Here is a 24920-nt window from a genome sequence, read left to right as displayed (position 1 = left end):
ACAATAAAAAATATTTCTTGTGCTAATGTGAGGAGAGTATTTATATAGTTTAGTTGCCACAGAATAACCTGAAAGGAACACTGTACTTTAGAAATGCAAAGGAATAAGTATTTACAGACTGAGGGAATTCAGTCATTCATACATACAGAAGCCTAATGATTTTCAGATGAAAGGCTGTGATTGTATTACACCTATAAAAGACAAGCGGTTATACTCTGGAAAAAACAATTCAGATAAATATGAAGTAATTAGTGCAAGTGGCAGAAGAAATGAGAGACGGTTATAACCTTTGTCTTTGACACAAGAATTGGGACATTATTCTTGTGTAAATAACAGCAAGTGTATCCTGAAACCTTTTCAATACCCTTGCAAAAACTAGAGCGGGGTAGCAGCAGCGTGCTTGGCTTTTTTTAATATTCGTTGTGAAGGTTTTGCTAAAGATCTAGAGTACGTTACCAGCTTTTCATCTCCTGTATCCTGCAGTGTTGAAAGTTGTCTGTATTGCCTCAGCAAAACCCTCCACTTCATTTGTGAAACAGCATGTTTATTGGGATTGCATCCAAGTTAGCACCTGGAGGCTATGTGCTCCTGGTGGAAACATAATTCTGTCTTGTTTGAATAATTACGCTTGTGGCAGGTTTTTTTGAATAAAAGAAAATCAGGAGTTCAAATGGGGAGTTGTAACGTAGATAGTTCACCGAGTTAGATGTTAGTACTTTGTAAAATTACTTGAAAGAAGATAAAGAAATCAAGATACTACCAGAAGATTAAGTATGTATTTCCTGCTGAAAATTTTGTAGCCTACAATATGAAGTATTTTTTAATGCACCCTGTGGCTTAATTGTATTCATATCCCATGCTCTGTGCCCCTCCCACCCTTAGAAAGTTGGGGGAGTTACTGGAACAAGATTCAACATGAACCAACAAAACCATGTTAAATTAGTAGAGCTTGGAAATTTTTTTTTTCTTGTAGCTTGCTTTTGCTGTGCAATGAGAACCCTGCCTAGATAGTGAGGGGTGAGTTTTAATATGCCCAAGTCTAACCCATGAATATCATCATTTCTACTTATATTACAAGAGCAACAGAAGCTCTTACTTGAGAGTAAAGCTGCACACATGAAAAGATATAGTTCTTTTCCTTCCTCGGTCATACTAAAAATAAAGTTAACTTTAGCAGTTAGTTCAGTCAGGAGCACAGGCAGAGCTCACCAGATGTGCCTGAGCTTTCTCATATCGGTAGTCAGGCAGAAGGACACTTTCTACAGCCAGTCTGTCTCACAGCTGATATTTTTTGTGGTTTGTGGTCCACTGGTTTGGAGCTCGCAGGGCTCTTCCTTGTTGCCCCAAGTAGGCAGATGAATGACCTTTTGCGGCTGGCTTTCTTTTAACCTGGTGCACTAAGGTTTGCACTCTTTCAAATGTACAGTGCATCTGATCTTGGTTCCTGGCTGTAAGCTGGGGAGGCGGGGGCCTTCTGCCACTTGGCACCAGGGTTTTCACCCTGTTCTTTTCCAACAGTTTGTGATTTGGATACCGACCTCAGGGATAGTTTCCTATGGAGATGATGGAGACACCTGTTCCTTGCAAGTTGTTACCCATTCTGAACAAAAAAATGCTCTGAATCTCTCAGCAGGGGCTACTTCACTTCGTAGCAGAATGCAGGTGATACTATTTTAGGAGGGAGAAGGCAGCTGTGAGGTTATATTATAGTAGAATAGGTCAAAAAATCACTATTTACCTTCATCTGGAAGTTAGGATGTCTGTTGCATTCATGCCTGACTAAGGAGTTTAGTTTCTGAATTTTGGCCATTTCCCAAATAGCCAACAGGAATTCCTTAAAAAAAAACACCCCAACAACTATTTTTGTTTTCCACCATGGCATGTGGAATCTTCCGTTCTTTCCCTCACTGCCATTCGTTCTTGCCTCTTTGCCTCTATGCCTACAAGTTCTTATATAGGAGATTTTGTCAGTAGATCAAGTACGGTTTGCCCATTTGCACAGAGTGAAACAGTATGTTCAAGTCAGTCATCAGGCTGACTTCCTCACTGGACCTCACTGCTACAGTGATACAGCTTGCAACTGTGTGAATGACATAGGTTTTTATTTTCTAGGGTGAAAACAAATCTGAATATTTTTTAGGATTAACACCCATAGGAGTTGTTGTCTACAAGAATAAGAAACAAGTAGGAAAATATTTCTGGTATGTATAATTTAAATGTGCTGTCTGTGCTAGAACAATAACAATGTTGTTATGTATGTATGTAATGGAAATGTATGATTTGTGATATCCATTTGAAAGGTTAATTGTATTGATTTAAAAAATTATACTTGGAATTCTCAATCTTTGTCTGGATTATACAGATTTTTAATTCTTTGAAAATCCAAGTATTTAAAAAAATAGTTCATCTCTACCATACTTATGCTGAAATGTTTAAATACTGCTAATTTTCTGTTGATATCTGGTGCATACCTAAAAAAAAATATCTACTTGTAAATTCCTTTTTGTCTTTGCATGTAAATATATAACATTACGTTTTATTATGCGTGAAATTAAAGGCTCCTGAGGTTCTGTCTTTTTTTCTGATATTACAGGCCTAGAATTACAAAAGTTCACTTCAAGGAAACACAGTTTGAACTTAGAGTCCTGGGAAAAGATGTAAGTTTTTATTTAAGCATGAGAGAAAAAAAAAAGTAATCTCAAGTCTGATGAAGTGGGAAATTTTGTTGTGTCCATCAAAATCTAGTTTATTTCATTGAATTTACTGCAGGAAACCATCAAACTGAAATTAACTTTGTTGATAGTTACTACAAGAACATTACCTGTCCCCACGTGCAGTATGTTCCTGATGGTGCTTGCAGTTTTATTAGAGGAAGAAAGATTTTCTGTCCCTTTTTTGTAGGCAAGGGGACAGAACTGAAGTAGGAATTTTGTGACAACACTACCATTTTATGTTGTGCTCTGTGAATTAGACTAGACTGCTTCTGCAGTGCCTTGTTTATGGTGTTGCATAGTGCTTTTAAACTAGGCTAAATCTACAGGGAAAGCTAATATTAAAATATGGATAAAGGAAAACTCGCAGAGCTATTAGGCATGGGTAGTTTTGTAGCTTGGAAACAGAAGCAGCCACATAATATAGCTCAGAACCCTTTTGTCAGTTTTTAACTTAATTGTGCTGTTAGACCATTTGAAAGAAAACAATGTTGCTTCCAGGGAAGCAAGGATCACAGGTTGATAGCAAGAGAAGAGTTTTTAAGATAAGAGTCAGTGGAAAAAAAGAGAAAAATAATTATCACCTATGAAGCATGTGGGGCAGGGGGAGGAGGAGGAAATTATGCAGGGGAAATTGTGAAGTGCAGTAAAACAAACAGTTGCGGCCAGTCTGTGATTTGTGGTAGCTGGTTGAGTTGTAAGTTTGGTTTGCTGACTTTTGAAAATACTTTCTAGGTGTCTCTGGGATATCAGGAAGTTTATAGTTTTGAAGAAGGATTAGCCTGCTGGCAGTGTTCCTTTTTACTGGTTATCTGTGTGTCTTCATTCATTTATGTAGTGGTTGTTAGTCTCATCCATGATTTTTCCATGAGGCCACTTGGCACATTTGGTATATTCTGGGAAATGTAAATGTACCCTTGGCTGGTTGCCTTGCATCTGTTGTGGAGGGCGTTTCTTGTGCCTCTGCAGGTGTACTGGCAAGTTTTGCTTCTGTTACTCCCAAGTGGTTTGTATCCATTTGGTGTGTTGATCTATGGGAAGTTTATTTCTGGTAGTGTGTTTGTCGAAATCGCAGAGTTGTTTAAAGGCTGGGGGAAGGTTGGGATTCTCAGTGTTTCATGTGAAGGGTGAATGCCTGTTCATGTATAAACAAGTCTGAGTTTGACTTAAGAGTGAATTGCAGTGAAGTGATGCTGTAGTTTCTGTTTGAATACCACATACATGTTTTTTCTGTCTGAACCATGTAGAATTGCAAAGGTTTAACATGCTGAGCAGAAAACCTGGAAGCTTTGGAAAACATGCTTTAGTTGAGACTGTGAATGTTGATGGCCGGTGAACACTTACTATTGTGATCATAAAGCAAACACTTTGACAGTGCTTGGTAATTTCAAGTCTTGACAGGTACTTTCAGGAAATTTTTCAAGAGAACATTAAGTACAAGGGTGTGTACCGTCATTAAAAACTCCTTTGCAACTAATACTCATTTGAAGTGTTTCTACAGTGCTCCATATCCTAACAAGATCAGGAAAGGCCAAAATGGCCCAGAAAAATCTTCCTCTCCCTTTTTTTTAAAGGTTCTAGTGGTGTTGCTTTGAACAAAATTATGTATTGGAATAAGTAAACAGTAGCCTTAGTCTCTGGATTAAAGCTGTCGTAACAATTTATGCTGTTCTGCACCCAGAGGAGGGAAAGCTCATTAGTGTATTTATACAATTGTATCTTCCAATACTCCTCAAAAACTTAATTCACAGATTTATTTTATTCCTATGTTTTTTGGAATAAAGGCTATCACTTTGCCCTTTCATTTGGGACATGAGTTGTAGTATATAATAGGAGACTAAACATGCCATTTTTACTTCATCCTGCTCCCTGGGATAGCACTTTACAGCCCAGGACATTAATATTTCGTTGTTTCGGATGTGGTATACCAAGTCTGGAGCATGTTACATGCCTCCACTTGGTTGGAGAGGACACCAGAAAAGATTCAGGAAGAGAAAAAATAATGGAGACTTTCCCATGGCTTAGATGAAACTTTATGGCATATAGTGAAGGAGTTAACACCATGTAATAAGAAAAGCAGATTATTTATGCGTATATGGAATGCTTTGTGTGAATCGTGTTTTCCATATTGTAGTGAAAACTCTGTGCAGACTGGATTTCAGTTTGTGTTTCCACACCTTTATTCACACTGATGGGTACCTTTCATGGGTACCACTGCTCATCAAGAGGAAGCTGTTGGCACTTCTAGTATTGATGAAGCGTTGCTCTTCTGCACGGGGTTATTTGTGGTAACTTCTTTGTCCTTTCTTTAAATGAATTTGTCTTGAGATTTTTTCAAACTTACCAAAGAATTTGAATGTGTACTTCCCACTAAAAAAAGGGTGGAAGTGGACATTGTGATCTCCTTGACAGATGGTAGGCATGGCAGCCTAAATGTATAGGTCCATGTCCTTAAGCTACCCCATACATTATGGGATGCCTGTGTCAGCCATACTTATGGCTGCTGAGTTTGCTGTTCACACAGTTTCACTTGTCATAAACTTGACGATTTAAAGAGCAGAAGATATTTATGCTTATTGTCTTGTAATAAAGTAAGGTGCTTCACCTATCCTGTTTTGTGGTGTAATCTCCTGTACTTCTTCATATCTCTTACATGAGAACATTTCCTGTATACTTAACTTCTTTATACTTTTCCTGCATACATGTTGCTATTGCATGCAAGCATGAGCATCAGCATTTTAGTTTTATCTTTCACTGCTTTTTGGTACTATGTGTTTTCTCCCTAAGGCTGTTGCTATTGCCGCTTCATAAACAAAATACTGTCCTTAATATCTGGCCGTCAATGACTTATACTGACATGTGAGACTAGGGACCTGGACCAGTTTACAGAAACTCTTTTTCAGTGGTGTTAATTATTGAATCAGTATTTCATTGTCCCCGGAGTGGAGCCATTCTGTGAATTCTGAGCTAGAAGCATGTCAGGCTTTCTGTGAAACCTCTTAAGTATTGGCATGAAATTAGGAACCCTTCCCTTGCAAGGACTGCACGGGAGGATTCCCTGAACATGACAATTACAAAGAATTTCTGAAGATGAGAAAAGTGTATTTGCATGCAGTTTCCTTTAAGAAAACCAAGAGATCCATCTGATGCCCATGCACAATTCCTGGTAGCATAGATGTGTGTTGAGCAACCTTGCTGGAAGTGATCCAGCAGTACAGGTGGCTGCCAAAGCCCTCCCACCCCCCATGCCCAGATGCGAAAAAGCAGAGCCTCGTCACAATGGATGCACTATGTGGATGTGGGTAATTGCAGCGGTGCACAGCACGCTCTTCTGCTTTCCCTGTGTGAGGAACATGGCCTGCTTCCTAGATTTCTTTCTCAACTAAGGACATAAAACAAAATAGGGAAAAACAGGCTATGATAGATTGTAGGCTGGGAATGCAAATGTAGTAGTATGCCAGAGTGAGAGATGTGGCGCTTTTTTGCCTGTAGGTACCAAGTACTACTTCTGTGCTGTTCCCTGCAACCCCACACTGTTTTGTGTAACAGCGCCTTTTACTTGGGTTGCACTGTGTCTGAACATGCAAGTGAGTGATTTCACTCCTTTGCAGAGGTTATGCAAAGCTTCTGTACTTGTTACTTTTCGTGTTTCTTTCACCCCACCAGGAAGTGTTGAATGTTCTAGAGACTTGCGTTCTTTATTTTTTGTTGTAAGAAAAGGGTTTTCTGAAAGTCTGAATTTTTTGTTTTGAGAGATTTTGCAATTTGGGTTCTTTCAAGTCAGAACAAAGCCCCCAGACTGTGCAGTAAAAAATTACACATTTTCAAGACATGCCCTCCTCTGCAGCCTTGCTTAGTCAGATGAGGAGGCCCAGCTCAGCTGAATTCGTAAGGTGAAGTTGGTAAAGATGGTTTTCAGGAGCAATACCAACCACAGAGGCATGCTAGAGGAACGCTGGGGCAATTCCAAAGCACATAATGCCCCCCATTCTGGTGGCTGAATGTTGTCTAAATACAAGAGTGTTGTGTTCTTTTAAATAGTCTCAGAAAACCCTGGAAATATATTTTAATTTTTGAACCCGCTTTTTATACGAATCAAAAGTCTGAAAAGTGATTACATTTATAAGGTGGTTCAGCTGTACCCCTTCTTGCTCTGTCACATGCTATATTCCACCCTGAAATGCGAGTTCTAGGCAGGAACTTTTAAGTTGATTTATTTCTTCTGCAGCTTCTTGGGAAGACTGAACAATTTGAAGAGATGTTCCTCCCATTATGAAGTCAAATTTAGCTTAGATTTCAATTCCAGACAAAAGTAACATTTTGATCTTTATTATGGTTTAAGAATTACAAATTACTTTTGTATCATTCATTCGCACCTACTTAAGCTAGAGTGGTAATGGAGGCTGAAGTTGAGCAAGCACAATGGTGTTAATACATCACATAGAATGGCTTTGGCTTGTTTTTTTTTGGTTGGGGTGTTTCTTGGCTTTTCTTAACCACTTTCTGAGATATTAGAAGGATTGTGAGGTTGGTTCAAGGCTTGATAGTAAAATCTTCAGTAATGGACATTTTTGAAGGAGCACTAGGATTAAAATTCCTGCATAAATTTACATTCATTGTCACTAAGGTGTTAGGGTAGCCTTTTCTTTTTGGTAAGTTCTTGTGTCTTTTTTTAGTTGGTATAATAGGCTGAGATACGTTTGTTTCAATCTTGGCATGCTTTATGCAAAGTGGCATAGCATTATTAATTTGAATTTCTGACTTGTATAATGTTCTTAAAAGATTGACCTTGTGTAACCAATAGTCATACATTGTTACATAAGCTGTAATCGGTATGCATATATCTATGTAAATGTATTAAGACAGAATATTTCCTATTGGAGTTAACAATTGATAGTTTCCAGGGATGTGCCTAACCTGGCAAAGAATAATGTTGGGAAGCAGTGGCTTCAGAGCTAGTGTTAATATTTCTATTACATGTAGATGCATGAGTGTTACGTGTTCATGCTCTGTAACAGTGTGCTCTGTAACGGGGCACGATCCCTCCTTACGCTGTATTAATGTTCAGTGCAACCAGGAAGGGTGCTGTGTGTGCTGACAGGGTTCCTACTGTAGCTTTGAGGGTTTTTTTTCTTACTGAGCTTGCCTTGGTGGCAACCAATATATGCCTTGTCATAAATTATAGCAGCTAAAGCCTGCTCTGAATCACAGATCTTCAAAACATTTTTGATCTGTGGGTGAGTGCAGTGCTTCATGGAATGGGTACAAGTCTACTGACAGTGGCCCCTCTTAGCTTTGGATTAATCCCGTAACTTCACAAACAAGGGATCTTCTGGCTTCCAGAGAGAAGAACTGTTGTTTTAAGTGTGTATCTTCTCTTCCAAGCAGACTGGAGCTTGCCCTGCCTGGTCACTGAGCTAGCTGGGTGCAAACATCTCTGAGCTTGAAGGCCACGTAATCAAGGTTGGCATGGCAGAGCAAGCTGGGAGCTCTTTGCAAAGGGCAGTGTGGGCACTCCTGAGCTAGTATAGCAGTTCCAGAGGCATTTTGTGGTTAGGTGGAGCAATGACCCCTCTGACTTGCCTCCTTTGAAGGCATTAGTAACATGCTTGCAGTCTTTCAGTGAAGTGAGGGGGTGTTATGATGCAGTGCTGTACCAATTACCAGCTGTTTCATGCAGATCTCGAAGGCCCTGCCAGGTCATTCTTCTGACTGACTTGAGAGGCAGCATCAAACAGAGAAGGGCTGTGGCTATATGTTTGAATGCCCATCTGTTTATAAGCTCACAGTATAGTCAAGTGATCTGCATCCCCTGTGCCGATCTATCTCTCCCTCCCATGGGTGCAAATGGTGGGGTGAGGCTATGGCAGTATGAGCCTTAGCGTGCTCTGGAGACTGCAGGACAAGCTTTTAAAGCAGGGGTCCTCAAACTAGGGCCCACGGGCCGGATACGGCCCCCCAGGGTCCTCAATCCAGCCCCTGGTATTTACAGACCTCCCCGCCCCGCCCCCCCCCCACCGGTGGTTGGGGGGTGAAACCAAGCAGCCGCAGATGGCTGCCTGCCACTGCATCCGCGCCGGCCCCTGGTTAAAAAGTTTGAGGACCCCTGTTTCAAAGCATTTAAAAGGAGAGGAATGTTTATGTTTGTCCTCATATTTTTTTAGCGTCTTGCCTTTTTCAGGATTAGGAGAAGGTAGTCAAACAACTCAACGACTGGATACTGCTGCAAGGGTTATGCCCATCCTTTTGCAGCCTCTGGACATGTCTTGCCCCCTCCCTTACGGTGCTGCAAGTCACAGATGTGATGAAAAGTCACTGTACAGAACAAGGGGGGTTGTGCTTGTTTGGTGAGCAGAACTGGCCTCCTGAAATGAGAGACAAACACCAAAGTGGATTCAAAGGAGAGGAGAGGTGCATTCAGAGTGTGCAGATGACCAGCCCAGCTGTGGAAGCAGTGAGCCCTCATGGATTACGATGCCTTTCCTTTAGTACACTGGGCGCTCTGAAAGCAACAGGATGAGTAGCAGGGAGTAGCTTGTGAGGCAGCAAACACTGAGTGGGTTTGCAATTGCCCTTTCCTATAAATCATTAATAAAAGTACAATAGTCTTTGTTTCTTTTGGTACAAATATATTAGAATTATAAGGAAAAAAACCCTGCTAAGTCTTATGACCTGTAAGAAATTACAAATGTTCAAGGTGGTAAAAATGTTGCCTTTTATTGAAAACAAAAGTTTATGATGTTAAAATGTAAGGTCATCCTTGCTTTACCTGTACAAATCAATTTATTCCGTTAGGGGATAAAGATTAAACTTGGAAGATATCACTGCCCTCAGTACTGCTTAATTTTTATGTATGCATTTATAAATTGTGAGGGTAATCGTACTACTCTTGCAAGCCTTAAATAGTCTTAAAAAGTAAATGGAAGAAGTCCTAAACCTAGATGTGCTGTATGCAGTGTCATATTGGACTTAGTTGCAGCAAGTTACTGTATCCTTCACAGAAAACGTGAAAAATGTGTAAGAATTATGAGTTGTCTCATCTGTGTTGGTGAAAGACCTTGGAGATTAATGTTTTAGTCTTTCTTTCTCTCTCTTCAGTAACATTTAACTGTGTTATTTGACTTATTGCACGCATCCATTCCAGGGCAAAATTTTTAAGACTTGTGCTTTTCCTTCAAATTGAAATAAGTAAACCTCAGTGTCTTATCAGAGAACTTATTGGTCTATCTCCTTACTTTTAAGTGTTGTTTTATTTTCCAGGTCTGAATTCTGTAACTTGTTGGTAAATTGGATCTATGGGTCTATGCTGGTTTTTCCTGAGTGCCTTTGATTGCTGCATACTAAGTATAGATATTTCAGCATGTAGTTAATAATCAAAATTTTTTTCTTACTGGCTCAGATAGCTTTCTTCCACCTTAGAAAATAAATGCCTTCAAGTGATGGAATCAGTAATGTTTGCTGGTCAGATCTTTCAGTCCTATGACAATGCAGCTATACTGTCCCTTTTTTAGCCATTTACTGATAGTTATGTGTTACGTGCCATTTATATGGGAAAATTCTAAGTTTTAACTTGAAAAAGAATTAAAAATTAACTAGAAGAAGCTTTTCTTTGTTGGGAATCTTTCCCTGAATTCCACTGGCATTTGAACCGAGCTAATAAGATATGGCAAAGATAACTTATTTTAAAAAGTCTCTTTAAAAAAAACACAACAAACACCCCAGCTGCTCTCTGTCCGTCCTTTCCCCCATCCCACAAACTCTCTCCTCTGAGATTATGTAATTAAATGAATCTAAGTGCAGCAGAGGGTTCTTTGCCTAAAAGTAAAATTTAGAAGTGGACAAAGAAGGAGCAAGATCCTGCATATTAAAAATGAGTCACTGAGTTCTTTCCTAACAGAAGCTGACTCACCATATAACATAAAGGTTGCAATACCAAAACCTGATAATATTCTTTAAAAGTGCACTGGTGACTATATTGTGTGGGTTTATATGAAATCACATCAGATGATGGTCTGATCTAGAAATTGTAATGTGACTTCAATAATGAAACCTGAAGCTACATTTCTGTTAAGTGTAAAGTAAGCAAACGACAAGTACCCCTTGACATATCTTCTTTAAAACTTTAAAACTGCAAAAATGCAGTATGATCTTTCAGTGGGTAACCTCTTTGTTTCTGGTTGCCAGGCAACCAAGAGCAATATGGTTACTCTTGAAAAGTCTATTATAAATATAATTTTTTCCTTAACAATCTTCAGGATTTTCCAGGCAGCTTTTTTTTTACTTTTTTTCCCCAGTTACTTAGATTTCCGTTCTATTTTGGAAGAGCTTCAGTTTTTAAGTTTCTGGTTTTACTTTTTATAAATTAAACTTACTGTTGCTCCAAGTTAACCCCCTTGTGAATCCTGCAGAGAGATGAATATCTCTGTCAAGTCTGAAATTGCATTTTAAGGAACTGTATGAATATATTTACAGCACTAATCTACTACATAATCATTTTATGCTATGCATAGCAATTTCAGATAAATCCTACTTTTCAGCATTCTCAGTGGCTGTATGTCTACTCCCGTTTCTTGCTGTGATGTCCTAGGGAGGAAAATGTGCTTTTGAGAGAAGTCTAGAGGATGATTTTCTTTCCTCGGATATTCCATGGGACTGTTCCAGCCAACCATTAAGCTAACTAAAAAAAAATCCATGGTCATACGTATGTCTCCAATTTTCTTTTTTTAAAATTTATTTTAATTTGTGTCAGGGAGTGGAAACTCAATTATTCTAACCACAGGTGCAAAGTTCTGTCATTTTTACTGTTATTTGTTTCAAGGTGGAGGAGAGGCTGCTTGAGCAGGCAATGTTTGATTTGGTGAGGCTGCCTGACAGCCATTAATGGAAGTATAATTGCTTCTTGCTAGAGATGACATTTTGAATTCTAGAGAACATACTGAATTAGTATGTGCTTTGCAAGGTGCTTGGAGGTCACCGCACCTCATCAAGTGAAGAGTGGAAGAAACTTGCCAGAACTCTTTACCTGTGTAGGCATGGCACTGCAAAAGTATGACTAACGCAAGGGCATCCATTTCCTAAAACCAGCTGCTGAAAGTGGAATGAATCATACTCCCTTTGTAATTCACGTATCAGGAAAATGGTTTTTGGACTCAGTTTTCTTACAGCCAGTATTGTACTGCGCTGTGGATTCACACTGACGTCAGTGGAACTGCTCATTCTTTGTGCAAATCACAGACACAAAACTGAGCACTTGAGTTTACTGAGTGACAGATCGATTCAAGTGTATTTTATGTGAACATAGTTGAATGTTTAGCTTGTTGGAAGCAAGCAGTGTGCTGTGTCTGTTGCTTCTACTTGTCTATTGGAAGTATTTCATAGTCTGTATCTGTCTGACTTCTCTTTCATCTCTCCCTGCCTTTCTCTCATGTCTCCTGTACTGATAGCCAATTTGCAGTGTGAGGTTTTAAGCTTTGAATATTCTTTTTTGTTGTCTTCCTTAAGACACTTTAAGGTAGATTTTAGGGCTTTTACCTTTGAGCTTTTTCCTATTATTTTGAATTATTCTGAAGTTAGCTAATTACTATTTTTTTTGCCTTTCCTTCCTCCCATCTTTTTTTATTTCCAGTTTTACCTTGCTTCTTCTCTACATGTATGTTTTGTGCATTTTCTCTCTGTGTTGTTGCTTCATAGTAGTTTATCACAAATCTTGATTTTCTTTCTCTTATTCTTGCCTTTTTGTATACTGTTAAACAGAACATTGGGAATATTTTTGCTTGACATCTGAGGTACAGTTTAAAAAAACATCAGAAACGTAATATTTGAAAAAAACCCTTGTGTTTTTTAATTAGGAAGAAAGCTGATACTTACAAACAAGAATGAAGGAACAGGTGTGTTTCAATAATCTGCTTTCTCTTCTGTTTTCCTGTATCTGAGGAGTTGATTCTTTAAATAATTATTTTCAGGCAATGAGAAACCAAATTGAAAACCTCTTTTAAATGAAAAATTCTCCAGAATTATAAAAATTGCTTTTCTTCATATTGATATCTTCTTTTACATGCATTGATATGAGACGGTTGGGTTTTGTGTTCAGTAGATGAATATTCATTTCACTAGCAGAATCCCTCATAATGACAGTGATGTGTTTTGTTTTCAGTGCAATGAAACTTCCTTCTTTTTTGAAGCACGTAACAAGATCACATGCAAACATCTCTGGAAATGCTGCGTAGAACATCATACATTTTTCAGGTGAGTGGTGCAGAAGTTGTGGTTTCATTACCAAAATGAGGGCTGCTATACAGGGTAAGAACCTTTGTCCTGATTTTGGCTGGGACAGAGTTAATTTTCTTCTCAGTCACTGGTACAATGCTGTGTTTTGGATTTAGTATGAGAATAACGTTGATAACACACTGATGTGTTAGTTGTTGCTAAATAATGTTATACTCAGTCAGGGGCTTCTCAGTGTCTCAGGCCCGGCCAGCGAGAGGGCTGGGGGGGCATGGGGAGCTGGGAGGGGACACAGCCGGGACAGCTGGCCCGAACTACCCAAAGGGATATTCCACACCATGGGGTGTCACGCCCAGTATGTAACTGGGGGGAGTTGGCCGGGAGGGGCCGATTGCTGCTTGGGGCCTAGCTGGGTGTTGGTCAGCAGGTGGTGAGCAATCGTATTGTGCATCACTTGGGGTTTTTTTTTGCTTTTGGATTTTACTGTTCTCTCCCTTGCTTCCCTTTTCATTACAATTGTTGTATTTTATTTTGTTTTGTTTTGTTACTAAATTGCTCTTATCTCAACCCATGAGTTTTACCTTTTTCTCGATTTTCCTCCCCATCCCGCTGGGGGGGAGGGGAGCGAGCAAGCTGCTTCATGGTACTTAGTTACCAGCTGGCGTTAAACCACGACAACCTTGTTATGCCTACAGAGTGCTGTAACACAGGCTTGCTGCCTGGAAACATATTTTTGCTCTTTGTTGTAGAATGCTTTTAAAAGCTGATGCCTTCCCTTTTCTTACAATGATGTGAAACAATAATTTTTAAATTGGGTTGTTCCATGGTTTATTTTGTCTTAGAATTCTTTTCAAAACAGTATCTCAGGTTGCGTAAAGTAGGCTTTAACAGAGGTATCCACAAATGTATATGGCAGGATTTAAGCTGCCGTATACATTTTTACGTATGTAACCATCAAATTTTCTGTATCAGCATTGACTTGAGTAAGGTGTTTGGATTTTGTACATTATTGTTTCCTACAATGCACAGAAATTTTGGGTTTTGATAGAAAGACTCGTTGAATTTCCATAGTATTTTAATGTTTTGCATATTTCTTGACGTGTATAAAATATTTCAAATATTACATATCTCAAAACACCTCCTTCCACTGTTGCAAAAACACTAACAGAAATGTGCAAGGGTGTCTAGCTAGGCACTGGTCGATAGAATGCTTAGAGCTAGCTTCAGCAGTGCTGTAAATGAGTAAGCTCAGAATCCCTCCTGCACCCTCATTACTGTGGCATGATGTTTTTGCCTGCTTGTCATGGTTTAACTTCAGCCAGCAGCTAAGTACTAGCTAGTATGATCCCACAGTGTGCCCAGGTGGCCAAGGTGGCCAGCAGCACCCTGGCCTGTATCAGAAACAGTGTGGCCAGCAGGACCAGGGCAGTGACCGTCCCCCTGCTCTGGGCACTGCTGAGGCCGCCCCTCGAACCCTGTGTTCAGGTCTGGGCCCCTCACTGCAAGGGGGACATTGAGGGGCTGGAGCGTGTCCAGAGACGGGCAGCGGGGCTGGGGAAGGGGCTGGGGCACAGGGCTGATGAGGAGCGGCTGAGGGAACTGGGGGTGTTTAGTCTGGAGGAGACTCAGGGGGGACCTTACTGCTCTCTGCAGCTCCCTGACAGGAGGCTGTAGGCAAGTGGGGGTCGGTCTCTTCTCCCAAATAACTAGAGACAGGACAAGAGGAAACAGCCTCAAGTTGCAGGGGAAGTTTAGATTGGACAGTAGGAAAAATTTCTTCACTGAAAGGGTGTTCAGGCATTGGAACAGGCTGCCCAGGGAGGTGGTGGAATCACCACCTCTGGAGGTGCTGAAAAGATGTGTAAATGCAGTGCTTAGGGACATGATTTAGTGTGGACTTGGCAGTCCTGGGTTAACAGTTGAACTTGATGATCTCAAAGATCTTTTCCAACCTAAGTGATTCTATGATTCTAAGTACCACGCAGCCTCTCACTCCCACTCTCTGCCCCCACTGGGTTGAGATAAGAACAGTTTAATAATTTAAATAAAGTAAAACGTAATAGTAATAATAATAGTAGTAGTAAAAGTAGCAATGGAAAGGAAAAAGAGGAATAAACCCCAAGAAGTCCAAGTGATGCACAATGCAATTGCTCACCACCCACTGACTGACGTCCAGCCAGGCCCCAAGCAGTGATCAGCCCCTCCCAGCCAACTCCCTGCAGTTTATAAACCGAGCATGGCATTCCATGGTATGGAATATCGCTTTGGCTAGTTCAGGCAGCTGTCCTGGCTCTGCTTTTTCCCCTCCCGGCTTCTTGTGCACCTGCTCACTGGCAGAGCACGGGAAACTGCAAAGTCCTTGAGTTAGAGTAGGCACTACTCAGCAACATCTAAAACATCAGTGAGTTACTAACATTATTCCTATATGAAATCCAAACCATAGCATTGTACCAGCTACTACAAAGAAAATTAACTCTGTCCCAGCCAAAACCAAGACAGTGCTTCTGTGAAATATTAAGCCAAAGGCTACTGTTGCCAGCAGTTTACAGTAGACACTAAAATGAAGAGGTGTGTAATCAAAAGGGAAGGGCATAAACGTGGCTTTGTGGAGCTCTCAACCCCATAAGAGTCTGCCTGGAGGTAGGGATGAAGAGGGACTAGTAGAAAATTCTGGGTTTGGAACCTAAGGTTTGTATTTCTCTTTTCTTTTCTTGGGAAGGGGACTGTAATTGAAAAATATGTAACTTACTCTGTTTTATTTTTCAAATTACAGAGTGCCAGAGAATGAATCAAACTCTCTGTCAAGAAAATTCAGCAAGTTTGGATCCATAGGTTATAAACATCGGTACAGGTGAATTTATTTCATTGTTTAAACTTCAATTAATTCCATCTTTTCTCCTCTTTTCTTCCAATGAAAGAAAAAACCCCACCCAGACTATGACTCAGAGCAGTTCTGCTGACAATGCATGCATCAGGGCCATTTTAACAGACTCCTCATGGGAGTCTGACAGTTTTGGGGCAATGTGAGTTACTTCTCATTTTCCAGATCCCCGGAGCTGGCTAGGGTCTGCTGTAGCTGTAGTGAAAGTGAGAGTAGCCTTGGCAATGCTTGAAGTCAAAATCTCCTTGTAAGTCCTAAAATTATGTTCATGTCCTAAAGGGTTTTTCCTGACAGCTGGGGAATGAGGAGGCATGTTAGCTGCCAACTTTCTTCTGGGCATTAGCAAAGTGTTGCTGCAAAGGAATGTATAAAGTCTGCAACTGCAATGCCCTTCTTTACAGCTGCAGCTGAACTATGGCAAAGGCTCTCAAGCCAAATGGTTATGTGTAACCCTGTAGCAGTACTGCTGATGCAGTGCAGTTGATTTAACAACAAAAATGAGAGCAAATCTGAAGGGAGACGGGACTATCTTTTCTAACTGGAATAGCTGGCAAAATTGGATAAACATTCAAAGCTGCAAGCCTTGAAGGATGCAGTAAACTTCAGACTAAGGGAGTATAGGGAGCACTCAGTCTCAGTTTTAGCCTTAGTTAACCAAGCAGATAGTGTGACATAAAGGGCAGTTAATACTGTGATACAGAGGAAGATACAGCAGGGAGAGTAGGTTTAAGATCCTCTAGCTGCTTTGTCACAAAGGACTAGCAGAATGTAGGATGTAGTTAAAATCATAAGATTTCAGAAACCCAATAGTTTTTACTGAGTTTCTTTGAGACTTTGTATTTTTCAGCCTGTTGAAATGACAGCTCTTTGTCTAGTAAGGCACTTGATTGGCAGTTGGCAACCACTTTTAAATCCAGTTCTGTCACACTGGCTGAGCAATTTTGAGCCAAGTAATTTATGGTCTGATTTTTAGAATTGCTTTAGAGTTGCATATTCATTGAACCTGGAAAGGAGAGTGAAAGCAGCAAATCAAAACCACATCTGAAAGCCAGGCCCCTTTCTTTTTCCAGTTTGATTTTCTCAGTTGGTCAAGTGGGGATAAAAATAGTTTTTCATCTTTTGTAGTTATTTTGAAGCTGCTGGGTGAAAAGTTACTGTTTACCATAAATGGCAAATTCTAGATATTCTTTGCCATGGCCTGCAAATATACCAGGTTTGTTTAGGTTTATTTTTGGCTTGTCTGTTTGTCTCTCCTTCCTATCTGTATTTCCACCATCACTCAAGAAATAAATACATGGATCATAATAAGTAAGGCTGACAGTCATTAGTCGCCTCTTAGGAAGACTTTTCTAAGAACAAGAAAACCATAACCCCCAACTTCTTCAGCAGCTCCTGGATTGGAGTTAGTGTATGTGGTAGGTACTAATAGCAGTGTGTAATAGTAGCTCTATTACACTTGTCCTCAGTCGATCAGAATTCATAGTCAACAATCTGTTACCCTTGGATGTAAGATATTGCTTGTGAGGAAGTGTTTCTGATGGAGAGATGACTATGCCACTTCTGAGCCTGAGCTCATGTGACAGTCTGGACTGTCTGCAGCCAGGATCACTGGTGTATTTCTGTTCCATTTTCTCCAACATATTTCATAATAATCCACATTATTTGGGTTATCACATTATCTGGCATGATACAGCTTCTCTTTACTGTAGATAATAAGGGAGTGATTGTGCTGCCTTTTGGGTTTCTAGTTGGATCCTCAACCACATTACACCATCTGTGAAAATGGATAGTTCAGTGGGTTTCTGCGAGAACTATGGATGAACGTTTCCTCTGTTGGACCATGTCAGCAGATTGGAGCAGGGGGCACTGGTACTAGGGAGGGGAAAGCTTTGCACTTACCAGAACCTTCCAATCAATTTTAAAAACATAACATGAAGCAGTTAACTACATTTGAGTTATTCCTGCTGGTGGTGCATTCAAGTTCATCTTCCCTTTTGAGTGAGTTTCAAGGGTGATCTGTGATATGGATTGCCATGTTGGGTGGTGGTCATTACTGACAGCTGTGTTCATAATGTTAGTTTTGTCTAGAAGGCATTGAAAAATATATATTCCTTCTAGTACAAAGTGTTTCCTGTTTTGCTGCAGTGATTCTTGAGGACTCCCCCTGACCTGAGTAGATGTTCCAGTAAATGTGGGTTGTGACATCTGGTTGCACTATATTGATTATACAATGTAAATGATAAATAGGCATAATTAATTGGTTATTGACATATTAACTCTTTTCTTGGAATTCAGCACAGCAGAAACAGCATTTTCATGTGCTTTGAGAATCTTCTTTTTCCTTATCCATCAGCTTTCATTGTCTTCCCTCATTGCCTTTTGTTCTTGATGTAGCGCCAAAAGCAATGACAGTGTTGTGTATCTGTATGCATCATTAGCTCAAATCAGAAACCATAATCCCACTGTTTGACTGTATGTGTGGGAACCATAATATTATCTTCTGGCTTTTTCTTTTTCTTTTAATCTTCTATATTCTTCTCATTAGATGGCAGATACTTTTCAGGAAAATAATTTCCTGATGCTTTGGTTAATGCATGGAGGTGTTAGTGTGAGTGGAAGGTCTTATTCCCAGATGTTTTGTAAAAAACTGCTTCCAGAATTTACGATACTGGCATGGTTGCCAAACTTAAAAGTTGAGCAGAAGTGTTTTCTGGCTAACTTGGGAGCAAAAACCCCATTGAACTGAATGTCGAAGAATAGCATTACTGTGATGTAATGTTAGAATTTGGGGTTTTTTTTGTCCTTTAATTCTTTTACAGATTTTGAGAAGATAAAAATTCTGCACTGCTGACTATGCTTTTGGGGCTAGTGGTAAAAACACAATCAGTATTTAGTGGAGTCTATTCATGTAACTCAGAAAATCTACATGTGTAATGCCTGTATAGTTGGTTGCTGGTACTATACCTGTTTACTTCTAAGTCATTGAACTGCAGGTGTTTAAGCAACTGGGAGTTGAACTTTCTTTTGTGTAGTAGGTTTCCAGAAGCAAACATGAAGTTTTGGGAAGGAGTTTGAGGCCTGTTTTAAATTTTTGTTATGAACTCTATAGTCCGCTTAGTCAGATAGAGAGGAATACTAAAATGAGCATAAAGGAATTTATTGAAACTAATAATGTAATTGTGCAATGAAGAAGAGCTTTACTGTAAATGGGAACAAAGACTTCTACTCAATTTATTATCATTTGGGCCTGTGCTAGCGAGAACACTTTATTACAGTTTGGTTTGCACGGGGTTTTTTATGACCTTTAGGTGGTCATTCCACGGCAGAGAAGTCATCCCTTACTTGACTGGAACTGAGCAATGTTAAATGTGTGTTTTCCCGAGACAAAAACTTACAGAAAGAATTTAGGAAGGAATCAGATTACTTAAGAAAGTCGTATGTTAGAATATATGAGGTATGTTAGAATATATGAGGTTACAAAGGGTCACACTATCTTAGCCTATTCCTAAGAAATCAGCATTTTGTTTTAGTTACTTAGCCTTTCTTGAAAATGCCAGATATAGCAGAGGTTGGCACAATCTGTTGATGATTGTGCCAATGACTGACTCAAAACAAAAGTCGGGGTAGTGCCACTCAGCCGGAGAAGCAGAGCTGGAATGAGAACTGAATAGCTAACGAAATATGCTGCCCAAACCCTGTGCATTATTTTCAGTGTAAAGATCCTCTGTTTCTTTTATCATTTTCCCATGATTTTGTCATGTTTTCAAGTGGCAGGAGATCTTTGCAAATGACCAGAGACCCTTCTGTGCAGCTCCCGCGGCCTGACCAGAGCATTGAAAGAAGTCGCAGCAAGACTTACCCCAAAAGAACACAACAGACCGGTAAGTCTTCCTATGCTGGGCCTGTCTTCTTTGGTCTTTGGTTCATTTTGTTTTCAAGAGACAACTCAACTGCTGCAGTGTCCTCAAGGATCTCTCAGAATGGATTCCCTGTTTTGCCTTAGGTCAGAATTTATACCTCACCTTAACTGGATCTAAAAACTCCAGCTTTGTGGATGAAAGTAAAACAGATGGTGTGCATCAAACATGATAAAACCCCATGTTTATAGGTATAATGTAAAGTATGAAAGGGAAGTTTGAAAACAGGCAGCGAGCACGTTTTTTTTAGGAGTTCTGTCTCTCAGTGAAGAATTTTATACCCGTGTTTCTTTGTTGGTATCCCATTGTTCAAGCTGCTTGATGCAAGGTGTCTCTTCTGTACATCTTCTTCCCCGTTCAAGGGTAGTATCCTTTTATTTAGGTATCAAGTGGGACAGAAGTTAGTGCCATGCCCTCTGCAGTTTTAACATGCTCCAGATGTCTGGGCTGGAAATCTGTCCTGCATGCTGACGATGTCAGGGGAAGCTGGAAAAATTTACAGGTGTCAGAGGAAATGTGTAAGATTAAGCATGGATCACAGGAGTCATACCCAGAATAATGGATGTTTCCTGAAATTTAGTAATAGAGATGAAAAGATTTTCTAATGTCAGGCTCCAGTTCTACGTATGATTACATGTGTATCCTTAGCTTCATCTGTGACAGCAGTCACACAGATTTCAGTAACGCTCCATGCATGGAGTTAAGTATATATGCATGTGTGTAAAAAGTTTGAGAAAACACTTGCCTGGCCTTTAAAATGTAAGCACAGTTTCCCTTTACCATGGGTTGGTATGGCACTATAAACTTTTCAGAGTCACTATTTTTAGAAAGAGAGCAGGTATATACATCTAGAAACCTCCCATGTTTATTCTGGATGCTATCTTTTGACTCAGAAACAAAACTGGTGTGTTTTGCCTTTTAGCTGCAGTAGGTCTTGAAGTGTAGAGTAGACAGAAGTATTGCCCTTGGAAAGTACAAGCAGATTTTTAAAAAACTTTATTTTAGTCAGTTTAGTGTAAGAAGAGAAGGATTGCTTTGCTTTCTGATAATGATACCTTTTTGTTGTTTTGTTGTGTTGTCAATGGGTGCCTAAGAGGACAAGAAGCTGTTCACCCTTGAACCTAGTGACTTAGGGTTCTGTTCAGCTGAGCTGTCCTATTGAAGATGAACAGCATTTCTCACCTTATTAGCCTCTAGTTCAGTTGTGCAGAAAATTATGTGACTGTTCAGAGGTAAACTTGTCAGCTGAAACTCAGCCCTTAGTTGAAAATAATGTTTGCCGCAGTGCATGCAGTCAAAGTCAGTCTATTGCTGCAGGGGTGTGTGTTTTCTGCTTGTTGGTGTTTTTCAGTCTCTTTGACTGGAATTGTGAGGAAGACTGAAATCTTCCCATGGCCCATTCTGGTGATGTAACATGATGCAGAATTCTCTGGACAATGTGTGTTTTTTGTTTTGGTGAATTTAAATACTTACTTCTTACTTCAAAATAACAAGGCTGCTTTTTCACCATTTTACTAATATATTTTTGTAATCTGTATCACCCATCTGCATTGGTTTCCTTTTACTTCAACTTAATTCATTACCCATGTGTTCAAAGTGTGCAGTTGTTTTCCACTGGGGCAGGTGTATCACCTCAAACGATTTTTAAATTAAATAAATTTGTTTTGTTTCCCACTTAAAATAAGAGCTAAAGGAAAAGAGATACATCGTTCAAATTCTGCCTTTCCCTATAAATGAGCTTATTTTTTAGTCTTTATATTTTCATTTTGTATTTGGGTATTCACAATGCTACATATCTAATACTCATTCTCCCTTTAAATAGGCTTTCAGATGCTGAAGGCAGACTAAAGGCTATTTCTCTTCCCTGTGTCAGACACCATGTGACAGTCTATTACATGTCACTAGGATAAATCCACCCCTTTTCACCTAAACTGGATCTTGGATATAGCAAAGTCCATTTCACACAATAAATCAAGTCTTTTTGCTACACTTAGATATTACATCACTTGTTTAAAAATATTAACCCTATGTAGATTTTACATTTACAGAATAAATTTTTATCTTGCAAATGAGCCTGGTGTAAACAGTTCTATAAGTTTCTTAAAACTATCCCTGATTGAAATATTTTAGGGAATAATGTGACATTTCTTCTTAAAATAAATACTCCTTTTGCATAATGAGTTTATGAGGATGGTTATCATTGATGGCTATTCCTTTGCTCTTTATTTGGTGTCTGTGATATGGTATAATAAGAATAAATATGCCATGCTTAACTTTTTAAACAGGGTGATTTTAGTTTGCATGTATTACATGTTTCTTAAGGTGTGTTCTGCCAAATGCCACTTAAATTAGGATCCAGCTGGGTATGGCTTATAATTTAGCTTTTTGGAATGAAAATCAGAGTTCCATTTATTTTCCCAAAACCCAACAACAATTTACAAATAATTCTTATGCAGTAACTTCCTTCCCCCTTCTCCTGCTTCTTTACTTATTTTCCTTTTCTTAAGATTGCAAAGTTAAGTGCATGAAAGGCTTCCTCTCTGCAGCCAGTTCAAGTAGCCATTCTGGGCTGGTTTTGTTTTTATCCATTGGTGCCAGTAATGGGACAGCTATAGCAGTGGTTTTGGGGACAATTAGATGAACCAGAAGCTGCCGACTTACGGCTGTAGCATATGTGGTCTGCATTGCCTCCCTCACAGAGGTGTGTGTGAAGTGCTGAAGCCTCTAACCTCTGGCATCTTGTTATTTTCCCTTGTTCCTTCTTTTTGTATGCATGTTCTGGTGTTATAAGCAATTACATTTTATGTGTTTGTTACTTTTTTTCTGACACCTGAAGGCAGAGGTTAGCTATCCTTTGCAGATAATAATACTAACAATGCTTCTTTGTCACATTGGTCCATTAAAGTATGCTAAAGTCATTAGGACTGCAACCACTTGGTGAAAAGTTGGAGCAGGTGCCAGACAATGATAGGAAATATTTTCTTTTATTTTTCCAGTTAAAATATTTGTGCTTTAAGAGAGGTTTTGAAGGAGGCGATACTGTGAACAGAGGGCAACTTGTATAAAAGCCACTGCCGTTGGCCGATTCCCCTGATGGGGTAGACAGGGCAGACAGTTTGGCTTTAGCATGGCAGATTATTTTCCTACAATCCAGATTACAGTGATTTAAAATGCCGTAACCTACCTTCTGTCACTTGCTTAATATGTTTCACATCTCAGTTGTTCTAGGATTAGTGGAAAAATCAGAAGGAAACTTCAATGGCTATGCAACCAATGTTTTTATATTAGTGCTTTTTTTTGCTTTTTGCTTTTTTTTTTTTTTGTGTGTGTTTGGGTCGATGTTCAAATTAGCGTGCAGTTGGAGAAGGATTTGGTTGGTTGGTTCTGTGGAGTCTTATATGTGAGATACTTGTAGCTTATTTCATTTGTATATTCTCCTCATTTTGTTTCTTCTGATAGAAAATTATAGTTGCATTTTGTTCTGGTTGCAAATCATAAACTCAAACATGGAACAGGACTTCACGTTATTCTGTCTTGCCCTCTTACGGCAAGGCTGATAATGTATAGCTTTCACAACAGTGCATAGGGTGAAAGCATTCATTATTCTTTTGGCTGAATGCTGCACATGAAAAGCTCCTTGGGAACATCCTCCCTGGACAAACACTGATGTGACCAGACCTGTTGCTGTGGGTCTGACTTTATTCAGCAGTGGAAAACACATTGCTTAGGTTTCATTGTTGTTTGGTAGCTGAGGACTCCATTTGTCCCTGCCTTGCGCGCTGGGTAGTTGTATAAACTGGTGTAAAGTAAGTACTGCCATTCTGATTTAAAGGCCAGGTGGAGAGTCAGGAGTGGGTATCAAAATTACAGTACTGTCTGTATTATAATAGTCCCTAAGCAATCACAGGCAGTCACAGTCCCTGCCCTAACTTACATATTACCACAGATGCCTGTCGGCACCCTGCTTCACCAGCTGCCATCATGGTAGCTAGAACTGCTGGTCTGGCACGTTGAAAGTCATGATGCTTTCCCCTGAAAATTGTGAGATAGGGTTTGAAAGGTAAATTGTAGAAAATTAATCTTGGGGTAATATTATCTCTTTACTTATTAATTTACTTCAAGCTTTACACTTTAGAGTTTATTTTAAATTCTAGGTTTTGTAAAAGGATGGCTGTGACTGCTTCTGCATTTCATGCATGTGGTGTGAGATGCACAAACCCTTGAAGCTACAGGTTGGGAAACTAGTTCAGATAATAAACGTTTTCAGAGAGCAGGCTAAGCTAGTGTAGACATACGGAAGTCCTTTTTTATACTCTCTTAGTAACACACACTGCAAAGCATGAGCTCTCACTGCATGTTTTCCTTTGGATCACACTATCTTATGTTCTCATTAATAGATTTAGGTACAAACACTACTTCCCAGATAAAGTCAGTGAAATGGCTTTAGTTGATAAGAAGCAGGCCTGACAGGCTGATTAGCCTGTCATCTTTAAAAACTCAAATGTCCAAAATCTCAGGAGGCTTTGAGGTTTTGGACATTTCAGTTTTTAAAGATGTAATAGTCCATTTAAATTGAATACAGGAATCAGCATCAAGATGGCTGTCAAATGGAATCAAAGTGTGTGCATTCACTTTACTGGAAAAGTTCAGTGTAGTGAATGCTAACGGTAACTTATCTGACAGAAGGCAAACAACTGGGAAAACCTGCTACAAGTGCGATGTTGAAGATCTAGCTAAGGTATTTTTGGCATGCAAGAAGCAGTGGTATAGATAAGTTATTGCAATGGGACAGTTTTTCTGGGGTCTGTTCTTTTGTATTAGGTATATACTATATCATACAGAGGTGTATGTTGGTAGTACAGTACTGTAGTTAGTAATAGGTACATGAGGTAGAACATACTTAAAGACAAGTATTACAGTTTCAGTAAATGTGGACAGAGAACTCCTAATTAAGCTAGTTATTTGTACAAAAGAATTGTACAGCAAGACCTTTCTTTTTTTAAGAAGCAAAGCAAAAGTCCTCATTGTGGGCAGCAGTGAAGTCAAACACAGCTAACATGAGCTAATATTAGGTCTTGTCTCAGTAAAAACCTCTTTTGTATTTCTGAGTAGTTTCTGCCTGTGTCTGGTAGTCACTGGTACGTTGTGTTTTCTTTGGGTTTTCCTCAACTAAGTACTTGTTAAAAT

General features: G+C 39.5%; 1 protein-coding gene across 3 annotated transcripts in view; it reads left to right on the top strand.

The window, feature by feature from the left end:
* The window catches only part of EPB41L4A (erythrocyte membrane protein band 4.1 like 4A), a 134062-nt gene that overhangs the window by 73839 nt on the left and 35303 nt on the right, over positions 1-24920 (top strand). For all 3 annotated transcript variants that reach the window (XM_055698947.1, XM_055698946.1, XM_055698945.1), the window contains exons 8-12: positions 2113-2201; positions 2594-2657; positions 12865-12956; positions 15709-15786; positions 19585-19697. In XM_055698947.1, coding sequence (XP_055554922.1) covers positions 2113-2201; positions 2594-2657; positions 12865-12956; positions 15709-15786; positions 19585-19697 — 436 coding nt within the window. The remainder of the gene's footprint in view (positions 1-2112; positions 2202-2593; positions 2658-12864; positions 12957-15708; positions 15787-19584; positions 19698-24920) is intronic.

Source organism: Falco cherrug, chromosome Z (genome assembly GCF_023634085.1).
Source record: "Falco cherrug isolate bFalChe1 chromosome Z, bFalChe1.pri, whole genome shotgun sequence".
Classification (NCBI taxonomy): domain Eukaryota; kingdom Metazoa; phylum Chordata; class Aves; order Falconiformes; family Falconidae; genus Falco; species Falco cherrug.
The sequence above is the reverse complement of the archived record's forward strand: the minus strand, read 5'-3'. Positions and strand labels throughout refer to the sequence as shown.